Source organism: Mytilus californianus, unplaced genomic scaffold, assembly GCF_021869535.1.
Source record: "Mytilus californianus isolate M0D057914Y unplaced genomic scaffold, xbMytCali1.0.p SCAF_5, whole genome shotgun sequence".
In the NCBI taxonomy this organism is placed as follows: Eukaryota; Metazoa; Mollusca; class Bivalvia; order Mytilida; family Mytilidae; genus Mytilus; species Mytilus californianus.
This window is the reverse complement of record NW_026262701.1, coordinates 68,815,100-68,827,499: the sequence shown is the minus strand read 5'-3', so window position 1 is coordinate 68,827,499 and position 12,400 is coordinate 68,815,100. Positions and strand designations below refer to the sequence as shown.

The window sequence follows — 12,400 nt, the reverse complement described above, 5'->3', positions numbered from 1 at the left end:
CAGTTTTTTGTTATTATTTTGAATATTATTATAGATATATATAAACTGTAAGCAGCAATAATGTTCAGCAAAGTAAGATCTACAAAATAGTTAATATGACCGTAATTGTCAATTGATCCCTTAAGGAGTTATTGCCTTTTAAAGACAATTTTACACAATTTGTTCATCAAGTTTGCTAACATTTAAAAATCTTCTCCTCTGAAACTACTAGGCCAATTACCTTCAAACTTTAATTAAATGTTCCTTAGGGTATTTTGTTTATAAATTGTATCCGAAGTTTGTATCCATTGACAAACATGGCCGCCATGGCTAAAAATAGAACATAAGGGTCAAATGCAGTTTTTGGCTTATATCTCAAAAACCAAATCTTTTAGAGCAAATGTGACATGGGGTAAAATTGGTCAATTGGTCAAGATCTATCGGCCCTGAGATTTTCAGACGAATCGAACAACCCATTGTTGGGTTGCTGCCATTGAATTGATAGTTTTAACAAAATTTTGCAGTTTTTTGTTATTATTTTGAATATTATTATAGATATATATAAACTGTAAGCAGCAATAATGTTCAGCAAAGTAAGATCTACAAAAAAGTTAATATGACCGTAATTGTCAATTGACCCCTTAAGGAGTTATTGCCCTTTAAAGACAATTTTACACAATTTGTTCATCAAGTTTGCTAACATTTAAAAATCTTCTCCTCTAAAACTACTGGGCCAATTACCTTCAAACTTTAACTAAATGTTCCTTAGGGTATCTTGTTTATAAATTGTATCCAAAGTTTTGATCCATTGACAAACATGGCCGCCATGGCTAAAAATAGAACATAAGGGTCAAATGCAGTTTTTGGCTTGTATCTCAAAAACTAAAGCTTTTAGAGCAAATCTGACATGGGGTAAAATTGGTGAATTGGTCAAGATCTATCAGCTCTGAAATTTTCAGACCAATCGAATAACCCATTGTTGGGTTGCTGCCATCGAATTGGTAGTTTTAACAAAATTTTGCAGTTTTTTGTTATTATTTTGAATATTATTATAGATATATATAAACTGTAAGCAGCAATAATGTTCAGCAAAGTAAGATCTACAAAATAGTTAATATGACCGTAATTGACAATTGACCCCTTAAGGAGTTATTGCCTTTTAAAGACAATTTTACACAATTTGTTCATCAAGTTTGCTAACATTTAAAAATCTTCTCCTCAGAAACTACTAGGCCAATTACCTTCAAACTTTAATTAAATGTTCCTTAGGGTATTTTGTTTATAAATTGTATCCGAAGTTTGTATCCATTGACAAACATGGCCGCCATGGCTAAAAATAGAACATAAGGGTCAAATGCAGTTTTTGGCTTATATCTCAATAACTAAATCTTTTAGAGCAAATGTGACATGGGGTAAAATTGGTCAATTGGTCAAGATCTATCGGCCCTGAAATTTTCAGACCAATCGAATAACCCATTGTTGGTTTGCTGCCATCGAATTGGTAGTTTTAACAAAATTTTGCAGTTTTTTGTTATTATTTTGAATATTATTATAGATATATATAAACTGTAATCAGCAATAATGTTCAGCAAAGTAAGATCTACAAAAAAGTTAATATGACCGTAATTGTCAATTGACCCCTTAAGGAGTTATTGCCCTTTAAAACAATTTTACACAATTTGTTCATCAAGTTTGCTAACATTTAAAAATCTTCTCCTCTAAAACTACTGGGCCAATTACCTTCAAACTTTAACTAAATGTTCCTTAGGGTATCTTATTTATAAATTGTATCAGAAGTTTGTATCCATCGACAAACATGGCCGCCATGGCTAAAAATAGAACATAAGGATCAAATGCAGTTTTTGGCTTATATCTCAAATTCTAATCTTTTAGAGCAAATGTGATATGGGGTAAAATTGGTCAATTGGTCAAGATCTATCGGCCTTGAAATTATCAGACGAATCGAACAACCCATTGTTGGGTTGCTGCCACCGAATTGGTAGTTTTTACAAAATTTTGCAGTTTTTTGTTATTATTTTGAATATTATTATAGATATATATAAACTGTAAGCAGCAATAATGTTCAGCAAAGTAAGATCTACAAAAAGTTAATATGACCATAATTGTCAATTGACCCCTTAAGGAATTATTGCCCTTTAAAGACAATTTTACACAATTTGTTCATCAAGTTTGCTAATATTTAAAAATCCTCTCCTCTGAAATACAGGTGAGCGATTCAGGCTCTTGAGAGCCTCTTGTTTATTCATCATGTTCATTTAATGCTAAATAATTCTGTTGAAAATATTTTTTTCTAATAGCAAAAAAGTGGACAAGATTATTGTTTTCAATCCAGATACGGCCAGAATTTTTGTTTAAGGCAAAAATCAGGGTCAGAATTTTTTCTCTAAAATATCTCAGACTGCCCCTCAGATCAAATGGTCCGTACCTTAGACTTTAAATCTATATCTAGAGCTTACTGACTGAGGATCACTATTCAGCAATGTTATCAATGGGCTGGGGCGTGTGGGGTTAAACATGTTTTCGTAGGTAAATAATATTGCTGTGGAACTTTTTTTTTCATGAGAGTGTAATAGAGTATTACTTTCTGTTGGGTGGAATTGTGAAATAGAAGTCAATACGTTCTTGCTCAATACTTTGTCGCTTTGAAGGCGTCATGCTTGTCATCCTCAGCCTAAGCATTGTGTTACTGTAATTTGAATTTCAAAATGACTAAGTGACGTTTTTTTTCGACGAACTGGTCAACTCCACCGTAGAGAATCACATGACTTTGACATAATCAATAATATATTACAGTAAATACGAACGAAAAATATCTTTATTAGTAAAGAATTGTCGCATAAAAATTAAATACACGGGAAATGGCAAAGTTTACGAAGTCTAGTCTGATTAATCATTTTACAAAAAAAAAAGTGCAAGCAAAGGGGGGGGGGGGGGGGGGGGGGGGCGTACGCCCTCTACGCCCCCCTCTGGATCCGCCACTGATCAAGTTCAATGTCCTGATCATTGATAAAGTATTTTGAGTTATAAAAATATCCTCCTCTTCATCATCAATATATTTACTAGATTGACCCAGATTTATTAAACTTGTTACTTGAAAATCATTTCAATTTTAACCCATTTATTTATGTAAACAATAAACCGGTCCAATACATACACAACAACGATATCAAGATCGACGCTTTCACACTATTTACATCCAATATTCTCTAGTGAAAAACAGTTACCCGGAATAAATACACGGCGGAATGAAAGCACGCTTACGCATGCAGGGACTTTCTATACTAACTAGTATATAGACTGTCCCTGCTTTATGTGCTAAATTTAGAGATAAACGGGATCGAAATTTTCGCCATTTACCTAAAATTTCGGTTCTTGGACATTATTATCCTTTTGACAGACATACTTAACTCTCGAGACTTAACTTTTTTGTTTTAAAAGATAAACACATGCGGATTTTTGTAAAATGATTTGGAATATCTTCTTTACAAAAATATGCTCTTAATTTGTTATACAATTCTTTGAAAACAATACATTTTTATTAAAATTTCATGATTTTAGTGAAAAACGGCATTTTTTGCTGCATATTTATCTAATTAAAAAAAAAAATCATCGGTGATTTTTTTCATAAAAATTGGAACAAATAATCTTCATACAGTATCAAGTCATTTGTCATTTTAAAAAAGAGGGGTCCATGTACTCGTTTTCAAGCTAATGATTAAAATCCCTCGAAAAATGCATCTTTTCCCGATATGTCGCAGTTTAACGTCGCGAAAAATAACATTTTAAGTTAGCAACGTCATAACCTCCCCTGTAACTGTTTCGTATGCCCTTAAGGCACTGGCCATAAATATTTTTGTCGAGCCTGCGACATTGATGTCGCGTAAGCGAGACATAGCGATCTTCGATTCCGTCGGCGGCCTCAAACATTTAGGTACAGTCTGTGGTCAAAGTATTTTTTTAGCAATCAATTACAATAACTTTGTCAAACCTTCATGGAATGTTATGAAATTTGGACAGGAGCTTGTTTATGACCAAAATATTATATCCCAAGCAAATTTTGAAAATATTTATTTTCATTTTTCCGTATTTTTACTGATAAATGGACTTAGTTTTTTTACGGTTAATATACTGATTCAGTCCTGAGACTACTCTTACACAGAGATAAACTGGTCCGCCATTCCATCTAAAGCTTCGGACCGTTAGTGTAGCGATAAGTGAACACAACAGGGGTCAAGTTTAACACAGAGATTGGTCATTAACCGTACTGACCAGTCAAATTGCACGTGACGCGAAATGATTGACAAGAAGACTTCGATCCGCCATTGTTGATTACGGATCATAACTAATTTCATAACCGATGTGACTGATTGAAGAGTGCTATATTTACCACGTGATTTGGTATCGAGTGTCTTATCTACCAACCAATGTTAATAAACACGGAATCTCCCGTGTTTATTTGTGAATCGCCACATGAATAACTACACCTGTTTCCGTTCAATAAATGAAGGCAAAAGCTGAAAAGATCTAAAAAATCGGTCCATATTTAACAGAATGACATAAGAAAATTAACTGCATTCGGAAAGAGGGCAAGATTATTGCGTGAACCCCCTAAGGGGTTCACGCTTATATATTGGCGAGTTTTGGAAGTGTCTATGGGCCACTCGATATCCTCTAAATCGCGATTCTCGGAACGTCTCGAAAATTTTCCATCATCTATATAGGTAGTTATTAATGTTTTTGATACGGTCCCTCTATGGATAGGCTACAACGTGACATTGTATATTTCAACAATCCGACAAACGGTTCATTTGTAGATTTGAAAGTAAAACAATAATGACTAGGTTGCATTCTAAAAATCATTTATATGTTAGAACCTATTTGCCTTTTGACAAAACATATATGTTTTTAATAATGTGAATGTTTATTAAATATCAAGTATAATGATAACGCAATTATATAATACGTGCTTTGAGACGGCCCCTCTACGTGTTGTGTGTGTTGTATTCAATAAACCTGGGAATAGTTTATTGATATACAATGACCCAGAATAAACTGATTATTTCTGAACGTTTATCATTTGATATTTAGTATTTCAATCATAGCATGAGAAAATGTCGGAATGAATGAAGAAAATTAAGAAAACGATATTTCTGTTAAAAATATTTATCTAAGGTCGGAAACACAGTGGTCGGAAAGCAGAAAGATAATCAAACAAAAGGATTTTTCTGTAAAAAATATCTAATTTCATTAGATACTACCAGACTAAGAGAATATTCATTGTTCAGTTAAAACTGAGACTGAATTTATTATAGAATATAATTAAAATTGTAATGTATACGTGCATTATGTCTCACAGGTTTGTTCAGTCATTACATTTATGAAAATTATATGTAACGTATGAGCACCAATGAGCAGGGATGCGTACCCAAAGTTAGCTAAATATCTAAATTTTAAACGGTCGTGAATGAAAAAAATACTTGCGTGGTTTCAATTCAAAAGGATTTTAAATCCTTGCATCTCACAAAAAACTTAATTGATATTTTACAATAATCATAACAAAATTTAATTACTATCATAATGTTAATTATTTAAAATTTTTTTTTTTTCTTTTATTAGTTCAACCTTATAGCATCTAAATATCTGTACTATGGTACGGTTTTGAAAATTGTATTCATTGTGTTGGTCAGCTATCCTACACGTCTTGATTCATTCACATTATACATCACCCTGTTCACACGCACACTTTCGGTTTGCGTTCACAAAAATTCCGGATAAAATGTCAATGAATCCGGAGTCAAAACACTTGAGGAAGGTAGTTTGACATCCGAATTCAACTTTTAGATTAATATATGTGATGACGCAAATGCGTATTCTTATCCAGAGTATCAGTGCGTATGCTTTCTATTTACTATTTCTTGCGCAAAAAATACCACGTTCATGCATAAATATTAATTTCACTCGCGAATGCGAATTTTCGCTTTTCTTATCTAAATTCAGGACACGGCAATAAGAGCTTGCCATGTTACTTTCAAGCACGGTCATCATTACTTACGGTATTCTGACCTCTAACTGTTTCTCTTTTGTTTTCTTTTTTGAGTCACTGTCCTTTTATAAACTTTGACATTTTCGAAATGCCAAGGATTTTCTACCCAAGGAATAGATTACTTAACTTCGTACTTTATTTGGCCTTTTTAACTATTTTTATTCGAGCATCACTGATGATTATTTGTAGACTTAACTAGCGTCTGGCGTACAACATGTTAATCTTGGTATTTTTTTTTTATATCTTCATGTCTTTTTATATAAATTGGTTCTTTTGAGAGTATGTTCAGGTATTCATAAGACTTCTGAAAATAAGATATTCTTCAAAACCAAGTTTCCCTGTAAAATATTTGGATTGATTTAAGTAAAATCAGGAAATCCTTAAAATTTGAGATGTTTTATGAGACCAAAATAAGTCTCTATATAAGAGGTCCAAATGAAGCTGGTGTGTTACTCTCAAGAAAAATATACTAAACCTTCTTATAAGTTGCATGCCACAGGGTTTTACTTCACATGGAAAATGGACTTTAAATTTATCTGTACAACATCTACCATGAGTACAGACAACTTCAATAACGAGTTGAGAATATGAAGGCATCCATGCAGGAAACAAAATATAAAGATGTGATAGATAAAATAAATGCATCCAGATTATAAAGCAAACTGAGTGCTTAAATTTATATTGCGATTGGTTTGTGCAATTTGCATTATACATCCGGTTTGTACAAACTGGGATTTGCAATAGGATTATAAAAAAATGATGTACAATCCCAAGTAATAAATGAAATAGTCGAGCTTTAAAATGTATATTCAAATAGTAGCTGCAAATAGTAGCTGTATATACACTTTTCTCTTCACACCTATCCAGCATTGCTTTCAACTGGCTTGTGCAAGAATGTACACACTATTACACATTTATTAAAGGTAGTTTAACGTCATATACACTTTTCTCTTCACACCTATCCAGCATTGCTTTCAACTGACTTGTGCAAGAATGTACACACTATTACACATTTATTAAAGGTAGTTTAACGTCAATAGGATTATAAAAAAATGATGTACAATCCCAAGTAATAAATGAAATAGTCGAGCTTTAAAATGTATATTCAAATAGTAGCTGCAAATAGTAGCTGTATATACACTTTTCTCTTCACACCTATCCAGCATTGCTTTCAACTGACTTGTGCAAGAATGTACACACTATTACACATTTATTAAAGGTAGTTTAACGTCAATAGGATTATAAAAAAATGATGTACAATCCCAAGTAATTAATGAAATAGTCGAGCTTTAAAATGTATATTCAAATAGTAGCTGCAAATAGTAGCTGTATATACACTTTTCTCTTCACACCTATCCAGCATTGCTTTCAACTGACTTGTGCAAGAATGTACACACTATTACACATTTATTAAAGGTAGTTTAACGTCATCATCATCTCCTTCTATTCACAGTCAATTATTTCAATTCAAAAGCAAACAAAAATTCAGCAACAATCTTTTGGTGATCAGTCAGCGGTCTTAGGTTCACGTATTGGTTTTCTTTTTTTTTAAAAAGCAACTTGTTTTTAGTATTGTTTCATATGTTTTAATCATAGAACTTGGAAATCGGGAAATATCCGATATTAAAAATAACATGTACCTGAAGTTGGGTGTTTGCGGAAAATAATGTGATGCGCGTGTAGTGTGTAAGATGGCGAAGGATCGCTGAAATTTAAGTTAAAGGTTGTAAATTTTTATCGAATGTTACAAGAATATTAATGGTTTTCTCTATCGTCTCAGTGTAGACAAATGTTATTAACGTATTTATCAAATATGTTTTAAAGACTAACAGAGTTTAATAATTACAAGCACGTGATGACCTCTACATAGCATGTATCAGGTTACAAGACAGATGAATTGTTACACCTTTTATAATAATTCAAAAGTTAAAAACAACTTTCAACCTTCAACCTAGTCCGGGATTGCTCGATCTGACGGCTGACAGAATTTTTTTTAGGAATTTATTACTTGTTTCTTGTTGAATTGCAGGAACTATTTGCCATTGGACTTTCAGTAAACAATTAATCAAAATATTTGTCAAATTTAGCAATAAACCTCAGATTCAGATTACAACCGTTTTTTTCTTTACTCAAAGAATTTATTGTTATTCATGCTAATTTTGAAATAAGGAGATAGTGATATGATTGCCCATGCATTATTTCATTATGCCAAAATATGATATTTTTTTCCGATCAAAGCCCTTTTTTATGATTTTCGAGCCTAGCATGTATATTATAACAGTTATACATGCTTCGCAACGGCCCTGTCATGAATAAAAATCTTACTATTTAAATTGATTGTAACTAAAACTGAAATGTTCATGGCTTGAGAGTATTTTTACTCTTCAGTTTTTTTTGTGAAAACAGTCGGAGGTACTACTGGAAGTGTTTAACGACCTTGACTGGCTGTTGAGCCCTCGCATGGTCGGCTCGGTGCCCGAAGGCGTTTTGGTGAGCGTTTAAATATTTTCTGCAGTCGGTCAGGAACAGGTTGAATGCGCCATTTTGGTAGGCGGCCATCTTGGTTTTGGTGAGTTGTTTTGGTTTGGTTTGTTGATTATTTTGATGTTTTCTTGCAGTCTATACTCACCAACGGCTGCTTTCAGGGTCAGCTTGGCAGCCCGCTTACCACGATGACGGAGTACTGGTCGATGAGTCTCGGACGTAGTTATAACGATGACAGGAAGCATTATCAGGACCAAAGTCATGAGACTGTGAAATGGAGGTCCATTATTCAACACCTAGGATAGAGCCCTCGGACGTCAGTCGGCATAAAACTCCCCCAACCATAATGGGTTTTGGAGTGTATGCTGACGCGGTTATTTACGTAGAAGACAAACGTTTATTGTACAGCGTTGGATTGGTTTCTGTCATCGAAAGAAGTATGTCGTTGATCCATCTATCAGTAAACCCTAATCGTAGATAGCGGGTAAAGGAGAGCTGACCCAGCACGTCCGTTCAGCTGTAATGACTGAGACGTGACTGGTGATGTGTGAAAGTCGAATGGTTTTCGTTTACTTCTTTTTGTTTGTTTTAACGCAGCAAAACTCGTCAAAACTGACATATTTGTCATTTAGTGACATGGTCGTTAAATGTCATTTCCTTGACAAGTAAGTACACATCCGGTTATTTCGGTATGTTCCGTAAATACGATCAATCACGATGTTCCAAAAATTTGATTGAACCCATGCATCTATATGCCATGTCGAGTTAATTAACAGATACTTAACGAATTTGCAGCATCGCACTATAAACGTTTGAAGTCGGTTTGTTGGAGTTCCTGTCAATATAATACTTCCATGGTACTAGCTAGTAGTCCGTTAGACTTGATCAATTTGTATTGCTAATGGGTTAAATTCACTTAGAGGAACAATTTGTTTTCCGGATAATATTACTGCATTCTTTAGTATTAATACACATTTGTAATTATATGCAACACCATTTTGTCTACATTAGAGTTCCCCTGAAGTAGACGTACACCAGATAATGTGCATGTTACAGAACATGAGGTCTTACAAGTCATTTTGTATTGTTAATGGGGAAAATTTAGACTAATATTTGGTTTCCTTGATAATATTACTGCATTCCGTTTTAGTATTAATGCTATGCTGTGTTATAGTAGTCTCAGTTCAGTCTGATGTTAAAGTTTTTCAGTCATCAATAACTTTGTCAAACCTTCATGGAATTTTATGAAATTTGGACAGAAGTTTGTTCATGTCCAAAAGACAGTATCCAGAGCGAAATTTAAAAAATATTTGTTTTCATTTTTCTGTATTTACTGATAAACGGACTTAGTTTTTTAACAGTTAACAAGTAGATACAGTCTGGGGTTAAAGTTTGTTACACATCAATCACTTTGTAAAACCTTCATTGAATTTTATGGAACTTTGGCAGAAGCTTTTTTATGATTAAGAGATAATATCTGAGCAAACTTTTGTAAATATATTTTTTCATTTTTAGTATATTTGTGCATAGTTTTAAGGCGCATTTCAGCAGCTAGTTTTTTTTTAATATTTTTGTGTTTGTTTAGGAGAAGCGATTATCGGGGGTTTAAATCTGAATTTTATGCATGGAAACTTTGCCAAGTACTGTTAATAAAGTATTTGCTCAAATGAGAAACAGAATACCTTTTCAGTTACTTTGTTTATGTTTCCACTTTTCAACAGGAACTTTTGATAAAGAAACAAACAGGTGAATCTTAAGCCTAGATTTGAACCAGGGCTGATATGCATAAAACTACTTAAGTTAAGATTTGTTCCGAACGGACGGATTTTTATACGGCCGATTACGGGACGTATTATGGTATACCGTTGTCTGTCCGTCTGTCCGTCCGTCGTCCACATGTCGGACAATAACTATAAAACACTTTAACCAATTTGCATGAAACTTTGGTGAATTGTTTATATCTATTGACGTGAGCTCCCTTTCGTTTTTTATAAATTTTAGATTTTAAGTTTCCGAGTTATGGGGGTTTTATTCATTAAAAAAAGGGGGATTTTCCAGTTTTCGGACAATAACTCAAAAAAACTTTCACCAATTTGCAAGAAACTTTGGTGAATTATTCATAATTATTGACATAAGCTCGTTTTCGATTTTTATAAATTTCTGATATAACGTTTCCGAGTTATGGGGGTTTATTCATTAAAAAAAGGGGGATTTTCCGGTTTTCGGACAATAACTCAAAAATGCTTTTAGCAGTTTTCATGAAACTTTAGTGAATTGTTTATATCTATTGACGTAAGCTCCCTTTCGATTTTTATAAATTTTAGATTTTACTTTTCCGAATTATGTGATTTTATTCATAAAAAGGGGTGATTTTCCAGTTTTCAGACAATATCTTTAAAGTGTTTTTAATCAGTTTTCGTGAAACTTTGGTGACTGGTTTATATCTATTAAGATAACCTCCCTTTAGTTTTTTTTTAAATTTCTGATATGACATTGAGAAGTGTTTGAACTTTATTCTTTGAAAAAGCGACGGGCGCATCATGCGCTCATGGGGCAGCTGTTTATTCTACATGTCCTACGATAAATTAGTACTACGATTGGAAATCTTAACTTCAATGGTTTTATTGTCGAGCCTGCGACTTTTGTCGCAGAAAGCTCGACATAGGGATAGCGATCCGGCGGCGGCGGCTACGGCGGCGGCGGCGGCGGCGGCGTTAGCTAACTTCTTAAAAGCTTTATATTTTAGAAGATGGATGACCTGGATGCTTTATACTTTGTATATGGATGCCTCATGTTACGAAGTTTCCGTCAGTCACATGTCCAATGTCCTTGACCTCATTTTCATGGTTCAGTGACTACTTGAAAAAAAAGTTCAGATTTTTTGTAATGTTAAATTCTCTCTTATTATAAGTAATAGGATAACTATATTTGGTATGTGCGTACCTTGCAAGGTCCTCATGCCCGTCAGACAGTTTTCACTTGACCTCGACCTCATTTCATGGATCAGTGAACAAGGTTAAGTTTTCGTGGTCAAGTCCATATCTCAGATACTATAAGCAATAGGTCTAGTATATTCGGTGTATGGAAGGACTGTAAGGTGTACATGTCCAACTGGCAGGTGTCATCTGACCTTGACCTCATTTTCATGGTTCAGTGGTTATAGTTAAGTTTTTGTGTTTTGGTCTGTTTTTCTTATACTGTATGCAATAGGTCTACTATATTTAGTGTATGGAATGATTGTAAGGTGTACATGTCTAGCTGGCAGGTGTCATCTGACCTTGACCTCATTTTCATGGTTCAGTGGTCAAAGTTAAGTTTTTGAGTTTTGGTCTTTCTTTCTAATACTGCATGCAATAGGTCAGCTATATTTGGTGTATGGAATGATTGTAAGGTGTACATGTCTAGCTGGCAGGTGTCATCTTACCTTGACCTCATTTTCATGGTTCAGTGGTCAAAGTTAAGTTTTTGAGTTTTGGTCTTTTTTTCTAATACTATATGCAATAGTTCAACTATATTTGGTGTATGGAAATATTTTATGATCTATATGTCAGTCACGCAGGTTTTATTTGACCTTGACCTCATTTTCAAGGTTCATTGCTCAGTGTTAAGTTTTTGTGTTTTCGTCTGTTTTTCTTAAACTATAAGCAATAGGTCAACTATATTTGTTGTATGGAAGAATTGTTAGCTGTACATGCCTGCCTAGCATGGTTCATCTGACCTTGACCTCATTTTCATGGTTCATTGGTCAATGTTTAGTTTACTTGGTTAATGTTAAGTTTATGTGACAGTTGTAATAAAGCTTTATATTTAGGACTATCAACATAATATCAATGATTAGTAAAGAAGGCGAGACATTTCAGCGTGTGCACTCTT

At 33.7% G+C, this 12,400-nt stretch overlaps 1 protein-coding gene across 1 annotated transcript in view; it reads left to right on the top strand.

Moving 5' to 3' along the window:
- The window catches only part of LOC127701296 (beta-catenin-like protein 1), a 370,618-nt gene extending 363,881 nt beyond the window's left edge, over positions 1 to 6,737 (top strand). Inside the window, exon 16 of the mRNA XM_052205170.1 lies at positions 6,628 to 6,737. Coding sequence (XP_052061130.1) covers positions 6,628 to 6,662 — 35 coding nt within the window. The 3' untranslated portion in view covers positions 6,663 to 6,737. The remainder of the gene's footprint in view (positions 1 to 6,627) is intronic.
- The last annotated feature ends 5,663 nt before the right edge of the window (positions 6,738 to 12,400 follow it).